Source organism: Nerophis ophidion, linkage group LG06, assembly GCF_033978795.1.
Source record: "Nerophis ophidion isolate RoL-2023_Sa linkage group LG06, RoL_Noph_v1.0, whole genome shotgun sequence".
NCBI lineage: Eukaryota > Metazoa > Chordata > Actinopteri > Syngnathiformes > Syngnathidae > Nerophis > Nerophis ophidion.
In genome coordinates, this window is record NC_084616.1 from 30624554 (window position 1) to 30646850 (window position 22297).

At 38.2% G+C, this 22297-nt stretch overlaps 1 protein-coding gene across 5 annotated transcripts in view; it reads right to left on the reverse strand.

The window, feature by feature from the left end:
- The window catches only part of fmnl3 (formin-like 3), an 80773-nt gene extending 61975 nt beyond the window's left edge, over nucleotides 1-18798 (reverse strand). For all 5 annotated transcript variants that reach the window (XM_061903344.1, XM_061903342.1, XM_061903343.1 and 2 more), the window contains exon 1: nucleotides 18307-18798. In XM_061903344.1, the coding sequence (XP_061759328.1) occupies nucleotides 18307-18420 (114 nt within the window). In that variant the 5' untranslated portion in view covers nucleotides 18421-18798. The remainder of the gene's footprint in view (nucleotides 1-18306) is intronic.
- Nucleotides 18799-22297: the final 3499 nt, after the last annotated feature.

Consider the following 22297-nt stretch of genomic DNA (forward strand, 5'->3'; position numbering starts at 1 on the left):
TTCCACAATTTTTCTAAAATCATTGAAAAACTGTTCAATAACAGATTAGAGAGTTTCATAAATAAAAATAGAATACTCGAAGATAACCAATATGGATACAGAGCTAATGTTTCCACTTCAATTGCTTTAATTGAAATTACAGAGGAAATTATCAATGCAATAGATAGTAAAAAATGTGCGGCAGCAGTGTTTATGGATTCAACCAAAGCATTTGACACAATTAACCGCAATATTTTAATCAAAAAACTAGAACGATATGGCATCAGAGGGTTGGTCTTAAACTGGATCAGAAGTTATCTAAGGAACAGGAAACAATACGTGAAGTTAGGCGAACACACTTCTACAACGCTAAATATATTCTGTGGTGTACCTCAGGGATCAATACTAGGACCTACATTTTTCAATCTCTATATAAATGACATTTGTAAAGTTACAAGATATTTAAAATTAGTATTATTTTCAGATGATACAACAGCGTTTTGTTCAGGAGAGAACACACAGAAGATAATACAAATAATATAGAAGAAATTAACAAATTAAAAAGATGGTTTGACAAAAACAGACTATCGTTGAATATCAGTAAAACTAAAATAATGCTATTTGGTAATAGTAGAGGAGAAGGTCAAACACAAATACAAATAGTCGGAATAGAAATTGAAAATTAAACCAAATTTCTAGGTATAATGATAAATTGAACTTGAACCCTCATATAAAAAATATACAACATAAAGTAGCAGGAAATACGTCAATAATGAATAAAGCTAAATATGTTCTAGACCAAAAATCACTTCATATTCTGTACTGCTCACTAGTGTTACCATATCTGAGTTACTGTGTAAAAATATAGGAAAATAATTACAAAAGTACACTTCATTCACTAACAATGTTACAAAAAAGATCAGTTAGAATAAAACATAATGTTGGATATAGAACATACAAACCCTTTATTTATTGAATCAAAGATACTTAAATTCCACGACATAGTGAATTTGCCAACAGCTGAAATTATACACAAAGCTAACTATAACCAGCTACCCAAGAATATACAAGAATTATTCTCAACAAAAGAGGAGAAATATAATCTTAGACAAAAATGTAATTTAAAACATTTGTACGCACGTACAACACTTAAGACCTTCAGTATGTCTGTTTGTGGAATTAAATTATGGAATGGATTAAGCAAAGCAATCAAACAATGCACTTCAAGAAACTCTTCAAACGTAAAGTGTTTACAAAGTACAAAGAAAAAGATACATCAAAAACATTCTGAATTTATTCGTCCATCCATTCTTTCATTCTCAAAATAACCTTACTTATTTCATCGTATGGAATATATCTTACTTCACCAATTATTTATTTATATTGTGATTACTTATAGAGTATATTGTGAATAGATTGAGAACAGGAAGTGAACAAAAGTTTTAGCAACTGTTATGTAAAAGAAAAGGGGTAGGATTTAATAAGCTCTGCTTCTTCCTACTCCTTTTCGAACATGTTGAAAAGAGAAACTGGAAATTGTAATGTATCATGTGTATGCTTGCATGTTCGAAAAAAAATAAATAAACTCAACTCAATTCAACTCAACTCACTGACTAACTTTTGATTCCAAAGCAAGTTTTCCATCAGTTTATTGGTAAACAATGACAATCAAATGAAAGGGCATTTGTGTAATAGGCAACTTTAAGGAGTGCTGTAACTGTGATTTGCCCACAACGGAAATTAGTTTCACGCACCTGTGTTGTTGTTTTTTTTATTATTATTATTTCCAAATGTACTAAACAGTATTTACACCAAATAGCCTGTGTTTTTTTTTTTTTTCCCTTCAAAAAACCTCTGAAACACAACTTGGTAACAATACACATTTGCACAGCCAATTGTTGCAGTATCCAAAGGGACAAATGTGTTCCCCTTTGCTCATACACCAGTCACACTGATTTGACAATTTCCTGGTCTGCACCTGCAAAATAATTAGTAATGATTTCAGTCAATTTTATCAAAATGTTTTATTACATTTAATTGTGCATAAATAAGTACTTATTACCACTGTATTTAAAAATATATATATTCAACTCATCTATCTCAATAAGTAGTACTACAGTGTTATTCTGCTGCTGCTTTATTAGAGTCAGAAACTCACTTTTTTTTCCTCCCTGGCGAGACTTAATTGTCGTCAGCTTAGAGGGAAAAGAGTGGGCGGTCGGAGTCATCATTACAGAGCCGGTCACAGCTCAGAGACCGGGGACCCAGACAGCCAGGTTTACTCAAAACAAATCTGAGTGTCTGCTGATCAGGGTGGGGTCACGGAAAGAGGTTCTCAACGAAAGTTTGATCGAAAACCAAAGCTGAAAATAACCATAAGACAGTCGCATACTGTAGCTTCATTACTAAGGTATTGTCATTGTTCAACTGTAATATTACAAGAACATAATAATGACACAAGTCCTAGTTACAAATGTAAAACTAAATGATTAAAATTATTGTGTTTGGATTGTATTTATTGCACAAACAATGCTTTGCTTGATGCTAAATGTGTGATCAAAGAATTGGAACTGTGATATTGCATGTGGCGTAGTCATTATTATTCATATTCATATTAAAAACAAAAAACAGATGTTTGTGTTTGATATTGTTGTCAAGCATTACATTAATGAGTGTTATTATAGTCTTAAGAAAACCCACTATGTGCTCAAAATTGTCTGGAGACCTGCAGGGCAATCACAACCTGGTCCAGGATGGAGCAAATATGGGGTCGGTTACAACTTCCACTGGTCTTGAAATTGTTTCTACAGGTGTGTCTGTAGGAAAATGTGTCCATTCATCCTGAAAACCATTTGTGAGGTCCAAGGTCACTCATTTTGGACTTGAGAGGAGGGCCTACTGGTTCTCCATCTGCCTTCTTGCTCATCCAAAAGGTGTTTGAAGTGCTGTTTGTTTGACTAATAGAATAACGTTTTATAGCCATTGGTTTGTGTCTTGCTCCCGGTATGAGTGACCATTGGGCATCAATGGAAAGCATGTTTTACATTCAGATTCTCCTTCAACTGTCCAAATTTTTAAATGTTGATTCCTATTTTCAATGCTCAGTCTGTGTACCAAAATAATTAGCTGCCACAGAAAAGGCTTACCAGCTAACTGTATTACCATACACAATGTGGAGTCACTCCCCAAAGTCAATAATCATCCATTGTGGCCAGTAAAGTATACTTCTTAAAAATATTATTATCACTGGTGGAGGAGGTTGAACATGTTACATACACATGAAATGCTAGCAGGCCCAGTTAAGCTAATCAGTAAGTTTGCCGCTAAACTAGCTTTAAACAACCTACGAAATAAGTGCTTGGTCAACTTTAAGAAGTGTAGAAAGCGCGTTACATCAGAAAGTAAGCAGCTAATAATAGTCTAGAGCAGGGGTGTCCAAACTTTTTCCACAGAGGGCCACACACGGAAAAATGTAAGCATGCGGGGGCCTTTTTGATATTTTTTATTTTCAAACCATAACAAAATAAATGTTATTTTGTTTTTAATCCTTAGGGATCCTGGGGAGCATAGAGGGTCTCAGTCACTAAAATGTTAAAAATAAGTCAAATTATTGTTATTATTTTTTATTTAATGCTTACAGTAAATCTCTATATCAACTTGAGGTTGATATAAAGTAAAACAAATAAGGTTTTATGCCTTTTCTGTCAAAGACAACTTTGTTTTTTTATAGTAAAACTGAAATATGCAGTATTTAGATAGATAGATAGATAGATAGATAGATAGATAGATAGATAGATAGATAGATAGATAGATAGATAGATAGATAGATAGATAGATAGATAGATAGATAGATAGATAGATGGATGGATGGATGGATGGATGGATGGATGGATGGATGGATGGATGGATGGATGGATGGATGGATGGATGGATGGATGGATGGATGGATGGATGGATGGATGGATGGATGGATGGATGGATGGATGGATGGATGGATGGATAGATAGATAGATAGATAGATAGATAGATAGATAGATAGATAGATGGATAGAAATGTAGTGATTCCTTCAGGGGAGTTCCTTTATTTAGCAATTAAAGCCCTCAAATCAATAATGAAGGACACCATTGATTTGAATTATTTAATAGTTTTGAGTAATCACAGTGAAAAGTAAAATAAAATCCGACTAAATATATTTGAGATCCGAAAGGTTCCCCACTCATAAAGTGATACTTTCTTTTTTTACTTTTAACACTAAAATTTCAAATTTAACTTCCGATTTATCTGATGATTTTAAGTTGGAACTATTATTTTGTTTTTTTATGCTCTTTTGTCAAAACTCTGATGTTTTTATATGGCAACCACACAACATATGCAATATTTTTTCCACATAAAACATTTTAAAGTGATATTTTTTAAGTAATAATTCATTATAACATAGATTTTTTTGTCCTTTTTTTTTTGAGCAATGGGGAAAAAGAAAATAAACACAAAAGGAAAAAAAAAACTGCCTGCATGGCAACTTTGTGTCAACATTGCCACTTTTTCCTCATTAGATTTCACCTCATTCCACTTTTTTTAAATGTTTTTTTTAATTTGTGCTATACTATCAATTTAGCAATTTTTGCAGAATGAGTGGCGGGTCGGTAAACGATTAGCTGCGGGCCACAAATGGCCCCTGGGCCGCACTTTGGACACCCCTGGTCTAGAAAGAAGATCAACATCTTTATTGTCCCAAAATATTTTTTATTCCTTTGTATAAATGTTAACAAATTCAGCAAATAATTTCCTGGACACAACAGAATTTTGAAGGCAAAAACCAAGGGATTCCATCCATCCATCCATTTTTTACCGCTTGTCCCTTTCAGGATTTCATTGTGTAATAGATAGTAGTTTTTGCTTCTGTTTAGTTATTGTGTACCCTTGACTTTGTTTTAATTCAACAATTGTATCTAATGAAAGAAAATAATGAAATAGAAAGACACTTCATAACATTTATATTCAAATTCAAAAGATGTATATGTATATGCTGGTTGAAAAGAGCCCCTTGAGAATTTCATAGTGCATTTTGACCCTGTTTCTTAAAGGCCTACTGAAACCCACTACTACCCACCACGCAGTCTGATAGTTTATATATCAATGATGAAATATTAACATTGCAACACATGCCAATACGGCCTTTTTAGTTTACTAAATTACAATTTTAAATTTCCCGGGACTTTTTTCTTGAAAACGTCGCGTAATGATGACGTGTACGCATGACGTCACGGGCTGTTATGAATATGAGCGCTGCACACACACACAGCTAAAAGTCGTCTGCTTTAACGGCATAATTACACAGTATTTTGGAGTTCTGCGTTTCTGAATCTTTTGCAATTTGTTCAATTAATATTGGAGAAGTCAAAGTAGAAAGACGGAGTTGGGAAGCTTTAGCCTTTAGCCACACAAACACACGGTGATTCCTTGTTTAAAATTCACGGAGGTGAAACTTTCCTATGGATCAGAGCGGACATGGATCTCGACTACATGTCAACCAGCAGGTTTCGGTAAGAAAATTGTGGTTAAAAAGTCGCCACTTACCGGATATCAGCTGAGCTTGTGCCTCCCGTACAGCTGCCGTCGACTTCCCTTAGACACTGCGCGTCAACACCCGGCCGTGGACGTACACTTCTGACTATCAGATACTGTTAAACTCACTAAAACACTAGCAACACAATAGAAAGATAAGGGATTTCCCAGAATGATCCTAGTAAATGTCTCTAAAAACATATGAATCCGTCTCAATGAAACGCGATTGCAATTTTTTTTTTTTAACTTTTTTTTTTTTTTTAGTCCGTCGCTATCAATATCCTCAAACACCAATCCTTCATCCTCGCTCAAATTAATGGGGAAATTGTCGTTTTCTCGGTCGGAATAGCTGTTTTTGTTGGAGGCTCCCATTAAAATCAATGTGAATATATGCAGAGCCATCAACATGTGACGTCATCGTCTGCGACTTCCGGTAGAGGCAGAGCTTTTCTCCAGTTGCGAACTCTATCATGGATGTTCTCAAATAAATCCTTTCAGCAAAAATTTGGCAATATCGCGAAATGATCAAGTATGACACATAGAATGGACCTGCTATCCCCGTTTAAATAAGAAAATCTCATTTCAGTAGGTCTTTAAGCAACCAGAATCAAAATCGAAACCAGAATCTTACTAATTCAAACAATAACAGACCCTAATCTTGTTGGAACAAAAAAGAGCATTTTTGTTTCCAAACTCTTCCTGCAAATTTGGAGGCATATTGAATGGAAGCATGCCCAACATCAATATAGTTTAATAGTACCAGGTTTGTCATTACTTTTATATATAACGTGTATGTGCAACATGCTTGTAATGAACTCAAAAATAACTCAAGCTTTTAAACGAAGGGTTGCAAAAAGCTGGGTAGATTCCTGTCAGGAAGTGGAAAGGGAAAATGGGGCCTCGGATGTTTTCCTAAAACATTACATCGGCATATTATGAGCTATCAAAATGAAAAAAATTGTGAAAGAGTTTTTTCCAGAGGATCCTGTATTAAAGGGGAACATTATCACCAGACCTATGTAAGCGTCAATATAGACCTTGATGGTGCAGAAAAAAGACCATCTATTTTTTTAACCGATTTCCGAACTCTAAATGGGTGAATTTTGGCGAATTAAATGCCTTTCTGTTTATCGGGATGGAGGCGATGACGTCAGAATGTGACGTCGCCGAGGTATTTTCATTTTCAACACATTACAAACACCTGGTCTCAGCTCTGTTATTTTCCGTTTTTTTGACTATTTTTTGGAACCTTGGAGACATCATGCCTCGACGGTGTGTTGTCGGAGGGTGTAACAACACTAACAGGGAGGGATTCAAGTTGCACCACTGGCCCAAAGATGCGAAAGTGTATGCCGCCAGACCCCCATTGAATGTACCGGAATGTCTCCACATTTTACCGGCGATGCTAAGGCAGACATGGCACATAGATGTATGGATAACCTGCAGATACATTTGCAACGATAGTCAACAAAATCACAAAGGTGAGTTTTGTTGATGTTGACTGCCAGCTAATCAATGCTAACATGCTACGCTAATCGATGCTAACATGCTATTTACCGGCGGTGCTAAAGCAGACATGGAACAGAGATGTATGGATAACCTGTAGATGCATTTGCAACTACATTACGTTTCCTTCCACCCATTTTTAATGCGAAAAAAACACTTACCAATCGACGGATTTAAATTGCTCCAGTGTCAAAAGATGCGAAAGACCTGATCGTTTGGTCCGCACATTTTACCGGCGATGCTAACGCAGCTATTCGGCCATGCTATGGCTATGAATAGCGTCAATAGCTATTCGCTCAATAGCTTCAGTTTCTTCTTCAATATTTTCATACTCCAACCATCTGTTTCAATACATGCGTAATCTGTTGAATCGCTTAAATCGCTGAAATCCGAGTTTGAATCCGAGCTAATGTCACTATATCTTGCTGTGGTATTCCCATTGTTTGTTTACATTGGCAGCACTGTGTGACGTCACAGGGAAATGGCCAGTGTCTTCGCAGAGAGTCGAAAATAAGGCACTTTAAAGCTTTATTTAGGGATATTCCGAGACGGGTCAAATTTTGAAAAAAAATTCAAAAAATACAACAAGCCACTGGGAACTGATTTTTATTGTTTTTAACCCTTTTGAAATTGTGATAATGTTCCCCTTTAAATTCAACTTGTCTCAGGGAAGTAAAAGTTAAAAAAAGAAGCAGAAATAAACATCAGTCTACACCCACAAAAGCACCAAACCAACCCCCAGCATGACAAATTGCACATTTGTGTGTCGTTTGGTTATCATGTGACCTGTGACAATGACATCACATGAAAAACGGCGTACGTGACAATATCTAAAGATACATTCATCACACTGGCTTTTTATTAATGAATCTTGGAGATATTGTTCCTTTTCCTGTGTGTGGAAACACAATGAGAGGAGACAGGATGAGCTGCTGTCGTCATGGGGATGCTAGGACTTCCTGAATGTGTCGGCAAATCAAAAACTAGCCTGAGTAATGTCAGATTTGTTCTGGAGCCGCAGCATGGCATATGAGTGTTTGTTTCTTCGCGCATCACGGCAAACAATATGCGTATGTGTGAATGAATTGTGGGTGTTTTTTCCAGCTCGGGTTAAAAGCTGAGCGTGTGAGAAAACACTGCCCCCCTTTCTCTTAACAGACATCCGATCAGGCTATTGCTCATTGGACGAGTAATTTGAACTAGGAGGCCACAACAAAGCAGGAATTTTACACAAAGATTTTGGAAGACTGTAAGCAAACAAAGAAGATGCTCTTGAGACCGGCATAGATGTTGATGCTTGTTTGCAAACAAAACAGTGGCCTACTCAGTTACAGGCTTGTTAAGTCATCCATTTAACAGGTCAGATCGCATCTGTCATTCGCATGCAAACGTATCACCAACCAGCAAACAGACTTTTTGACATTTTCATTAATTAGTCCAATACCAATTAAGAGTGAGGAGGTTTTTTAAGAGCTAAATATCCTAAATATCTACAGTTGAAAATCTATAAAGCTAACAATATTCAAGTGACTTTTCCATACTCCAACAAATATACATATATATATATATATATATATATATATATATATATATATATATATATATATATATGTATATATATATATATATATATATATATATATATATATATATATATATATATATATATATATACTGTATATATTAGGTGTGTAACGTTACATAAAAATTTCGGTTTGGTACGTACCTCGGTTTAGAGGTCACAGTTTGGTTCATTTTCAGTACAGTAAGAAAACAAAAAAATATTACTTTTTTGGTAATTTATTTACCAAATTTGCAAACAATGGCATAACATGCATATACACACAGGGTCCATTGCCAAGGTTAATGTGGTCAACATATAGCAAATAAAAACTAAAAAAGATAAGGCTCAGAATGGTTTCTTAACAAAACCTTTCTTCATATAAAGTGCTTTTTTTGATTGATTGAGACTTTTATAAGTAGATTGCACAGTACAGTACATATTCCGTACAATTGACCACTGAAAGCAAACAGCCCAATAAGTTTTTCAACTTGTTTAAGTCGGGGTCCACGTTCATCAACACCCCCCAGCCTGGCTAACTTGGCAGTAAGAGGATATATGGGCTTATTGTTCTTCCACCATAGAAGTGGGTCAAAATCTAGTTTTTTATGCAATACAGCAACCCCCTGCCACCCCGAACCGGTCAAGCGGTAGGAAATGGATGGATGGATGGATGGTCTTAAATCTACTGCTACAAAAACATTTGTCATTGCCTCAGCCCTGCCTGACTCGCCGAGGAGAGGCTGCTTGAATGCTGTGGTGACGCTTCAAAGGAGTTAGCATGTTTGACGTGTTGGCAGAAGCGTACCCTACTGCTGCTGAACAATGTCGGCAAACCTTCGTCCTTCATTGTTGTATCGGACCGCGCAGCCAAAGTGTTCCCAAACGGGAGATGTTAACGAGGCAGGAGGGTCTTCCAGCTCTGGCTTTTGCATGTTGTCCTAGCCCGGTCGCTGCTAGCCTGCCGTGTGTTGTGCCTCGCTCTGCAATGTTTACACAACCTGCGGTGCGCTACCTAATATGTCGGTGTGGAAACTCGTTCGGTACACCTCCGAACCGAACCAAAACCACTGTACCGAAACCGTTCAGCGGAGAGTTTTTATTAAACAGTTGTTCTTTTATTCAATTGGTGTAATACTTGACCTGTCCAACCCTGCCCAACAATGAACAAATGGTTCAAACAGGAATTCCCTAGAAAAAGTTGCAACTGCAGTTAGGTTGTGTGAAATCCTCCTTGCAGTCAAAGACAACACTGTTTAATTACAGCTGTGCCTCCTTTCTCGCTTTGCTCTCCTCTCATTTGAATTCAAAGCTCTCCAAAGCGGTGAGAGCAAAACATTTCCCTTCTTAGTCATTTGACATGAAGTGGGTTGAACGTGATATTTCATCGTTCAGCCTCACAGATAAAGCACTAGTATTGATTTCTGTCTTTGAGGCTTTTTTGTAGGTAAAGAATCAAATATCCCGCAAAAAAGCCAGATGTTCATCCAGCTCCCGAGCAAGAACAAACTTGAAGGGCAGTATTGTTGGTGTCCCTTAATCAGCTTCCCAAACTTTGAAACATTGTAGTATATCTAAGAGACATTAAGTTATAAATAACTGCAGGGATTGGTGATGAATCAAGGAAACGGAAGTATTCTTTTTTTCCTGTGAGGCCGACATCCTGTTTGTTCTCCTTAGTGCGTCCATGCAGGGCTGAGGGAAGCCCCCGCCGACGGACGATATACAGGAGGAATGACAGGAATGCAGGTACATGAACGCCTGAATAACTCATGCCGGCCACACTCTTTGACAGGCTGCCCAGTAAAAAAAAAAGGCAAAGGTCAGCCAGAAAGAAAAAGCAACAAATCTGATCTCATACTGTGTTGAGATAGAACTTTTAAATCAACTAAAATGTCCTAGGATTTTTTTTTTTCTGCATTGGGAAGGTTACAGCATGTAACAACGAAAACCAAAAGAGAGAACACTTTTTGCAAGAATGTCCCCAAAGCAAGTTATCAGCAATTACATTAAAAAATAAACACATTATGCGAACGATTTAAACTGCTGTAAAGCGTTTGCACCTATTAATTTAAAAACAAGTGTATACCCAAAAGTTTATTTCAGAACAAAAGGCACCGGGGGTATCAGGCCCCCTTTCTAAAACAACACAGACTGACAGAGTCCCTATTGTACTGAGGAGGAAACCACTTCTACAAACCTCCTGCCTTGCAAAGTGCAGCTGCATTAGCATCTTGAAATCCCCCCACAGACAACACAACCTCCACAAGCACGCATCAGGTAGTGTGAACAAAGACTTAATCGTTTAGGAAGCAATGATGTCGGCTTGTGTGTAAGCATGCAGCTGTGTTAGTGAGTGAACACAGGCGACGCTAACCCACACATGTTGTATGATAATTGCGGACGTGATGTATCTGCTCAGTCGTGCACTTTTACTTGACCCCTGCTTTCCAAATAATTGCGGGGACAGAATTGTAGAAGCCTTAAAAGTGCCTATAAAACGTGGCCCACTTGGGGGAATTGTAGCTCGAGGGTGCGCAGGGCCAGGTGAACGGCTAAAACCCTGAGTTAACTGGATTCGCCCAACTCTCATAATCCCCCTCTTCCTCTGAAGTCGCGGCGGTGGGTGCCTGAGCCAGATGTACACACATCTTACTTTTTTAGTAAAGGAGCTGTTGTGTAAGGAGAACAAAAGTTGAAAGGCAATAAATAACGCTAATTTAGATTTTATGCTCAGTAAACACTTCTCACATCTTGACTCCATTAGTTCCACTTATCTTTCCACTTTCGTTGGACTTGAAGAAGCTGCTAGTCTGTCACACTGTTAACACTGAAACTCTTCATCTGTGTTTTGCATGATGCAACTGCATGTCAACGACTAAACCATTGTGGGATTGATTAGTGTGACTGATCAGTTAGGATGCTAAAGCAGTCAGAAACTAAAACTGTTCCCAGGCAGTCCCCCCCCCCCCTCAACCAACAACTGAATATATGTCTGCTGTGTAGAAAAAAAATAAGTTGGTAAAGTCATTACCACTGAAAACAGTGGCAGGCAGCCATGCAGTTCAAAGGGAATTTTTCCTCCCCGAGTTCTCCTGCGGCTTCAGTGTGGACCAGACCGCAGGAATCCAGCGGTGGACTAGTGAAAGAAGATCCCAAGCCAGACGCACACCTTTGAAAGTGCCACCCACTCCTTTTACATCATTTTCATAAGGGCAGGCTCATATGGAGAAGGTTAGGTGCAAGACATAGGGGATTCTGGGAGTGGAGAAGTAGGAAACATTGACTGACTGACTGACTGGGCAAATGAATTAGATTGAAAGAGTAAGAGTTCCTAAGGATGTGCATAACAACTGATTAAACGATTGATCACATTGTGTGGAATTTATTGTGGATCATCAGATCTTGAAGAAACTAAGGCAAAACATGGTGCACTACTTGGTTGCAACCGGCAGAGGCACTGTTGATTCTGTCAACTAGTTTTGGGCAAGAAGAAGAATATTTTGCCATCAGCTATGTTATATGCTACATAGAATTTAATGTTTAATTTGGTGCAGGGATATGACAGTTAGCGGTACAATGACATACCACGCTAAAATCCCGACAGTTAGTATTACATCTATTTCCCAATGCTTGTCGCTTTTGGGGTCGCAGGGTGTGCTGGAGTCTATCTCAGCTGCACCCGGGCGGAAGGCTGGACAAGTAGCCACCTCATCACAGGGCCAGCCGTTAAAAATTGTAATTATTGTAATGCTGTGATTGATTATCACATGTGGAAAAACTTAGCGATTCTGCTCATTTCCTAAAAAAGCAGCTCGCCTCTATAGCCTCTCTCTAAGTAAAACTTTGTTAAAAATTTTCAGTAGAAGTACTTTATGAGCACATTTAACAATACCGTGATAATAATGATAACCGGGATAGTTTTGGTCACAATAACTGTGACATGAAATGTTCTTATTGTCACGTCCCTAAATCGGTATGATATTTTGTAAAATAAAAGACAATGTAGAAAAAGACTTTCTCAAGTATTCTACTTTTAGAATTGACACAGATAAAAGGTATTAGGTACATTGACACATTTGCAGATCGATTCAGTCTCTGCTGCTTTTAGCTGCATTTATATCCCTGCATGTTGTACATTGGTGTTATTATATTAACTAATATTTTATCTTATCTTTTTTGTGTTTTCTCATTGTTCCTCACCCGAGCTCACTCTCTCCAGCTGAGAGCTTGACTTATTTTCCAAATAAATACGTCCACCTCGCTGTGACATGACGGCGTAGCGAGACAGCAAACCCTGCAACCAGAAAACTGTGTGCAAGCCAATATGCACGAACCTGATGATTTGATGCTTTGGCATAGTTTACCACTAGTATCCAGCAACAATGTAACAACACTTTTGAGACAAGACAAAATCAATCCCTCAATCCTCCTTGTGTTTTTCTCCCTAATGATATGTTTAATGGGTTGGTGAAATTGCTCTCTGTGAATGTTCTGAACTTCCGTTTCCATGCAATTCCCTACTAAGTAGTGGTAACTGTAAAGTTTTCCTTATTCAGACAACATACATGTTGACAATAAATCAACGGTGTCATTCTTATTACGCTCTACTTGAATCTAAATTGTTCCATACAATTACTGTTGTGCCAAATTGGGCTGCCACTGAGCATATAGACAAGACTTTACGTCCCAATCAGACCAGCTGGCATGTTATGGGTCCAAATAATCCTGTTCCTTCAGATGCAAGCAGCAGTTATAGCCACAGACAATAAAAGTGAAGAAAATCAAAGAGAAGACAATGTGTTCTTGCAATTCATTTGCAGGACTCAAACTCCTCCTCTTCCATCATCTACTGTGGAGGGGTCCTGTTAGAGTCATTAGGCCAGCAATGTTACTACAAGGGGCAAAGGTTCCTGCACACATGACATCATTCTGGGCCGCTGTCATCCCGCTGGGACGTCTGTGTGCTTTTGTCTGGGAGGATGGGCAATTGCTACACGCACATGCATCCACATTTATTTACACACATTTTTACACCAGCAGGCTGTGGTCCAACAGAGAGGGGAAATAGCCCATGCAAAAATAAATGTTCATGGAAAGTAATCTGATTGATGCCAGCTACAAAAACACGCTCCGAAGCAATCAGTTTAATTTAGACATATCTATTTTGGTCCAAAGTATGAAAAAAATCACCAGACTCTTTGCCAGATGAAAGAACCACCTGAAGAGACTCTAGTAATGTAGATTTATCTATCGGGCCAGGGAGAGGGACAATTGTCTGATTAGAAAACTAAAATATACAAGATTGTTATTAGGGCTGCGAATCTTTGGGTGTCCCACGATTCGATTCAACGTCGATTCTTGGGGTCGCGATTCAATTATATATCGATTTTTTCGATTCAACGCGATTCTCGATTCAAAAACAATATTTTTACGATTCAAAACGATTCTCCATTCATTCAATACATAGGATTTCAGCAGGATCTAACCCAGTCTGCTAACATGCTAGCAGAGTAGTACATTTTTTTCAAAAAAAGCTTTTATAATTGTAAAGGACAATGTTTTATCAACTGATTGCAATAATGTACATTTGTTTTAACTATTAAACAAACCAAAAATATGACTTATTTTATCTTTGTGAAAACATTGGACACAGTGTGTTGTCAAGCTTATGAGATGCGAGGCAAGTGTAAGCCAATGTTGTTTTTTTTTGTTTTTTTTGTAAATGTCTAATGATAATGTCAATGAGGGATTTTTCATCACTGCTATGCTGAAATCATAACTAATATTGATACTGTTGTTGATAATATTAATTTCTGTTTCATTACTTTTGGTTTGTTCTGTGTCGTGTTTGTGTCTCCTTTCAATTGCTCTGTCTATTGCAGTTCTGAGTGTTGCTGGGTCAGGTTTGGTTTTGGAATTGGATTGCATTTTTATGGTATTGCTGTGTATTGTTTTGTTGGATTGATTTAAAAAAAAAAAATTAAAGTAAAAAATCAATTTTTTTAAAAATGAGAATCGATTCTGAATCGCAAAACGTGAGAATCGCGATTCGTATTCAGGTCGATTTTTTCCCACACCCCTATTTTTTATGCTCTCGCACAAAGTGAAGGAAATGTGTAGCTACTTGGGAACCGGGTGGAAAGCTTGTGAAAGAAACAACATGAATGTTGAGTCTACTGCCCGCTTGCCAAGAAATCTTCTCTGCATGGCTGCACATAATAACAGTGAATGAGTTGCAGTTGAGTTGCAAAGATGCAGAGTATGGCGACATGAGAAAGGAGTTGTTTGGAGGAGGTTCCTTGGTAACAGATGCACTGGAGGCATCAGTCACATCCACCAACATCCAGTAATGTAATTAAGTCCAGCAGGGAGCTGTGCTGTATTGTACTATACTGTGTCTAATTGTCATGCAAGCTTTAGAGGGGATTCTTGCTGAGCTCATGTCTTTTGAAGGGATAATATTATGATTATTTTATACATTTAAAACACTTATGGTCTACATAACATGTAATGGTCAAAATGTTGCATATACTATGATTTACAGACCATCTTCAAGATGATTTCTGATGGTCTCTTCAGGATTCCCTGTTTTGTGGGCACGCTTGTTTTACATGCCGAAGTCCTTCTTCAGGACAAGCCCCCTTCGACCGCATCTCCACCCCGATAGCCGTGTTGTAGTTATTAGCACTTCCATATAGATACAGTATAAGTTTGAACTAGTGTTGTCCCGATAACAATATTTTGGTATTGGTACCAAAATTATTTTTATACTTTTCGGTACTTTTCTAGATAAAGGGGACTACAAAAAATTGCATTATTGGCTTTATTTTAACAAAAAATCTTAGGGTACAATAAACATATGTTTCTTATTGCAAGTTTGTCCTTAAATAAAATAGTGAACATACAAGACAACTTGTCTTTTAGTAGTAAGTAAACAAAAAAAAGACTCCTAATTAGTTTGCGGACATATGCAGTAACATATTCTGTCATTTTACATTCTATTATTTTGTCAACATTATGAGGGACAAGTGGTAGAAAATTAATTATTAATCTACTTGTTCCATCCATCCATCCATCCATTTGCTACCGCTTATTCCCTTTGCGGTCGCGGGGGGCGCTGGTGCCTATCTCAGCTACAATCGGGCAGAAGGCGGGGTACACCCTGGACAAGTCGCCACCTCATCGCAGGACCAACACAGATAGACAGACAACATTCACACTCACATTCACACACTAGGGCCAATTTAGTGTTGTCAATCAACCTATCCCCAGGTGCAAGTGGGAGGAAACTGGAGTACCCGGAGGGAACCCACGCATTCACGGGGAGAACATGCAAACTCCACACAGAAAGATCCCGAGTCCGGGATTGAACCCAGGACTACTCAGGACCTTCGTATTGTGAGGCAGATGCACTAACCCCTCTTCCACCGTGAAGCCAATCTACTTGTTCATTTACTGTTAATATCTGCTTACTTTATCTTTTAACATGTTCTGTTTACACTTCTGTTAAAATGTAATAATCTTCTGTTGTTTGGATGCTTTATATTAGTTTTGGTTTATACCACACATTTGGCTTAGGATCCGATATCAAGTCGTTACAGGGTCATACATTGGTCATATTCAAAGTCCTCATGTGTCCAGGGACATATTTCCTGAGTTTATTAACATGATATATATTTTTAAAAAATTGAAGAAGATGTTGTGATGGCAAATATATTGACGTAATCATAGTAGTATCAACTAGATACGCTCTTGTACTTTGTATCATTAAAGTGGATGTCAGGTGTAGATGGCTTTTGTTTACATTTTGACGCCGGTGAGCTATGGTGTGTAGTGAAGCATGTTTAGTTATTCCTTGTCCTGCGGGGATGATACTTTTGAGAAACTTAATTTATTTGTCGCCATGGAGGCAAGGATTAGTGTTTTAAAAGTAGCTAAAACATTGCCGACTGTGGTTGGACTTTAACCGCTAGCTGTCTTAAAGCACCTCTTCCTGAGTGTGTTTCACTGTTATAGCTACACCTTTATCGTTAGTTTTTAAGCCAAAATGCGTCCGTTCTCTCTTTTCTGTCTACACACTGTGTCTGCTTGTAAGTACTCCATGATGTTCACTGCCGAACATGCTCGTCTGCTCGTAAACCAGCAATGATGCGACCTGACGACGACAGGGGCGTGGGGGAAAGCGGGAAGCTAGCGGACCGGTATTTTTCAGAGGCGGTATAGTACCGAATATGATTCATTAGTATCGCGGTACTATACTAATACCGGTACACCGTACAACCCTAATTATTTTTTTCAATGGCAAAGGAGGAGGATTTTAGCATGCATGTGCATATACGAACCAGTCAGCCCCACAACAAAAGGATAGTCAAAAATAAAAAACTTACGGATTACATCTTTAAAAATGGCGGCTTGTATTGACTTTTACAAGCCGGCTTCTGATGGCAGCCGTCACTGAAAACAAGTTTTAAACCCCCGCGCTAGAAAATGAGCTGACAGTTTATGCTTTAAGCTTGTCGTCTAATAACAACAATAATGGATAGGATTTATATAGCACTTTTCTAGACACTAAAAGCATTTGTGATGGCAAAAATATTGACGTAATCATAGTAGTATCAACCCATCATTCATTCACACATGGTGGTGGTAAGCTACATTTGTTGCCACGGCTGCCCTTGGGTGGACAGACGGAAGCGTGGCTGCCAGTTTGCGCCTTTGACCCCTCCGAAAACCACCCCATCAGTGTGAGCGGCACTGGGGGAAAGGGTGACGCCCCACAACTAGCACTCTCGCCTCCCAATCAGCGGATCCTGATCTAAGGACCAACGTGTGGTAGATTACAGTGGGTTGTGCATTTTTCCCCAATGGAGACTAAATCTGTATAGTCATGAATTATAAATGATCACCTAAAGGGGAAGTTGCTAAAATAACCAAAATAAGCGTAAGGTCCCGTTATGTTGGAAGGTCCCAAAAAGTTCACATTGGATGACAGTAGTGTCACTTGACAGAAAAAGTGGGTGTTGACTGAGAGCTCATCAGTACAAGAGCTCAACTTCATTCTGAGGAGGGTGTGGGTGTGTGCGCATGTGTGGGAGTTTATGGGGGATTCAGAGAATGTTTTCACATGTTTAGCCAGCATCTTAACAACTTTTACAGTAATCACGATGGAGTGATGAGATGTGTTGATGGATACACATACATGCATACACACACACACACACACACACACACACACACACACACACACACACACACACACACACACACACACACACACAATACATACATACACACATAAATACATACATACATACACACATACACATACATACATACACACATACACATACATACATAACACACATTTGTCCCGTGTTGCCTTCGCTGCCCTGCAGCCAAATGCTCAGTTGCCTGACTTTTGAGGAGACAAAAGAACCACAGGACAGGAGGGGTTGGGGGAGTAAAAGCAGGCAGGCTAAGGGGCGGGACAGGTCTCCAAATAGTTCAAAATAAACGATTAAAAAACGATTAAATCGAAATTACCAGTGCTGCTTTTAAGTTTCACTTTTTCCAACCTTGAGACGTTCAAGGCAAACGTTCCGTTTGATTTTATTAGCACCAGATATATATATTAGCACCATCATCATAAGAATGTGAGATGATGATAATAATAATAATCATCATAACTTACCAAAACAATGGCAAACTTCTCCTCCAGCTCGGTCGGGTCCGGCATTGGCACCTTTAGGGGCATAATGTGATGCTTCATCTCCGACTGACCGTCTACACTTTCTATATTACCCATGTCTGTATCCTCTTAATACACTACTTTTGTAGTTAAATCCAAATCAGGTGAATAAAAAAATTAAAATTATCCTCCGTATTCCAGCGATGTGATTAACGTAACAATCCAAACGATCCACTTCTCCAGTATAAAAACTGACAGTCCAGTAGAGTCGCAATACTGACCCCAAATGCCATTTAATCACGTTTACACCTCACTTTCCTTTCGTAGTTTGAACAAGTTTGTACCTCAAAAAGTCCAACTTTTTCCGTATCCCTCCGCAAACCATGACTGACGCGACTATTTCGCTTCTAACTTTCAAAATCGCGACCAAGCGGTTATGAAGTTGTTGCTGGACTTTCTTGGCCACGACGTGTTTCCATTCATTATTGTTGTGTGAGCCGAGTGGGCGGGGCCTCTTGCTATCAAACACACCCCCTCGCGGAGAGGCAGCAACGGTATTAGTCCATGCGCCTGTCAATCAATTCTGGAACCTCCGCCCCAACGCTGACATCTGTCGTAAAGCAGCTGGACGGAGGTTAATTGAAGATGAGTACCATCTGGTGGTGATAAAAGGTAACTACATTTAGACCTTTATAAAAATAAAGTGGGTTTAAAACTAATAGATCGATAGATAGTACAGTACCATCAGGAAAATTAGAACATGTCTTAATTTTTTAATTATTCTCTAATATAATGTAATATACAGTGCCAACTCTTGCAGTGTTTTGATGAGAAAAACAATACTCTGCAGTCTACACCAGTCTACACTTTGTTCACCAAGTACCACCACAGAAAACACTTGACTCTCAAAGTACCACCATGATGATCAAACATTAAATACGGTAGCGTAGTAAGCTTAAATGTTCATTAAACCAACGCAGCAGTTTGATTTAACAAGTACATTAAATATTGTGGACCACTGTAACATTACACACCATTTGAACAGTAACATTGCGTTTAAATAATTAATGAAACGATTATTTGGGGTACCACAAGATGGGGCTCGTGTACCACTAGTTTGAAAATCACTGCTCTGCACACAATGTACTACTATAACATGATTTTATTTTAGTTATACAGTAGAACCTTAACTTAAGAGTATTTTCAGATAAGAGTTGTCTCTCGACTAATTGTTATGCTTTAAGTCGCAACCACAAAATGTGAGTTACAAGCCGTCAGTTGGCGTAGCAAAGTCAAAGTGAACCCCGTAAGATCCGACCAAAACATCTGGTCTTACTTACTAGCATTAACTTGTAGCAAGAGACCGACATAACTTTTCCAAGCATGAGAAGGAAGAAAGTGAGTGCAAAGAGTAGTGCTGAGAAGTAGATGTGGATGATATTCATTGAATGAAAGAAATGATCAAAAACAGGACCTAGTGTGTAACCAATTTGGCAAAGTATTTTGAGCGTATCGTACATTAGTTAAGAATGTTAAAATAATATCCAAACAGCGGACATTTATCCAGGGAATTATGGAAAAGCTGCTGATGGTGTGTTTGATGGAGAAGCAGCTGAAAGGAGATACCGTAGGTTCATTCTCCAAGTAAAATGCTGTACTTTATTATTGTTACTTAAAAACACTACTGTAGTTGTTTGTAGTAAATGCTATTATGTTGTTTTTATACATTATTTTTTAACCCAAAAATTGCTTTTCTTTTTAAAAAGGCATGCTGCTTGGTAAAATTGTGCGGTTTTTGGGGCACCAAGCACCAATTGAATTACGAACCCTGTTTCCATATGAGTTGGGAAATTGTGTTAAATGTAAAAATAAACGGAATACAATGATTTGCAAATCATTTTCAACCTATATTCAGTTGAATATGCTACAAAGACAACATATTTGATGTTCAAACTGATAAACATTTTTTGTTGTTGTTGCAAATATTCATTAACTTTAGAATTTGATGCTAGCAACACGTGACAAAGAAGTTGGGAAAGGTGGCAATAAATACTGATAAAGTTGAGGAATGCTCATCAAACACTTATTTGGAACATCCCACAGGTGTGCAGTCTAACTGGGAACAGGTGGGTGCCATGATTGGGTATAAAAACAGCTTCCCCAAAAATGCTCAGTCTTTCACAAGAAAGGATGGGGCGAGGTACACCCCTTTGTCCACAACTGCGTGAGAAAATAGACAAACAGTTTAAGAAAAACGTTTCTTTAAGTGCTATTGTAAGAAATTTAGGGATTTCAACATCTACAGTCCATAATATCATCAAAAGGCTCAGAGAATCTGGAGAAATCACTCCACGTAAGCAGCATGGCTGGAAACCAACATTGAATGATCGTGACCTTTGATCCCACAGACGGCACTGTCTCAAAAACCGACATTAATCTCTAAAGGATATCACCACATGGGCTCAGGAACACTTCAGAAAACCACCGTCACTAAATACAGTTTGTCGCAACATCTGTACGTGAAAGTTAAAGCTCTACTATGCAAAGCGAAAGCCGGCTTCTCTGGGCCTGAGATCATTTAGGATGGACTGATGCAAATTGGAAAAGTGTTCTGTGATCTAACGAGTCCACATTTCAAATTGTTTTTGGAAATATTCAACATTGTGTCATCCAAACCAAATGGGAAGCGAACCATCCAGACTGTTATCGAAGCAAAGTTCAAAAGCCAGCATCTGTGATGGTATGGGGGTGTATTAGTGCCCAAAGCATGGGTAACTTACACATCTGTGAAGGCACCATTATTGCTGAAAGGTACATACAGGTTTTGGAACAACATATGCTGCCATCTAAGCGCCTTCTTTTTCATGGACACTCCTGCTTATTTCAGCAAGACAATGCCAAGCCACATTCAGCACGTGTTACAACAGCGTGGCTTTGTAAAAAAAGAGTGCGGGTTCTTTCCTTGCCCGCCTGCAGTCCAGACCTGTCTCTCATCGAAAATGTGTGGCGCATTATCATGCGTAAAATACGACAGCGGAGACCCCGGACTGTTAAACGACTGAAGCTCTACATAAAACAAGAATGGGAAAGAATTCCACTTTCAAAGCTTCAACAAATAGTTTCCTCAGTTCCCAAGCGTTTATTGAGTGTTGTTAAAAGAAAAGGGGATATAACACAGTGGTGAACATGCCCTTTCCCAACAACTTTGTCACGTGTTGCAGCCATGAAATTCTAAGTTAATTATTTTTTGCAAAAAAAATAAAGTTTATGAGTTTTAACATCAAATATGTTGTCTTTGTAGAGCATTCAATTGAATACAGGTTGAAAAGGATTTGCAAATCATTGTATTTCGATTATATTTACATCTAACACAATTTCCCAACACATATGGAAACGGGGTTTGTAATTTCAATGGGAGACGTTTGAGATGCAAGTGTTTCAAGTTAAGAACCAATTAAACTTTTTTAAATTGAGTTATTACTGTATTGACTTTGACCATGACAACGGATGGATTAATGTAAAAAAACATCCATCCATTGTTTCGTAAATTTCATGCCATACCTCTTCAATGATTTTATGGATGATACCGCAAAAAAAAAGGGTTCTTTTTGGAAACACATATCAAACATTTTCATTTTACATGAAAAAGTAATTGCAGTGAGTCCTCATGTCCACCACACAGGACACTGGAACAATATGTTCCTTTCAGTATCATAAAAATGACATAATAAAACCAACTTAAAACATACTTACTTTAAAAAAATACTTACTTTCTACCTTTAAAAACACAATAAGTGGATACATTGAATATTTGACTTATTTTGAGGCCATAAAAGCCTTGTGGGAAGACAGATGTTCTTATTGGACAGCAAATCACTAATGAAATAGAACTAAGTCTACAAAACTACTGTCTCTTACTTCAAAAAGCGCAACCTGGGTCCCAGGTCGCGCAACACATGGAAATTACATCAACAGAAAAATATTGTAGTGTAAT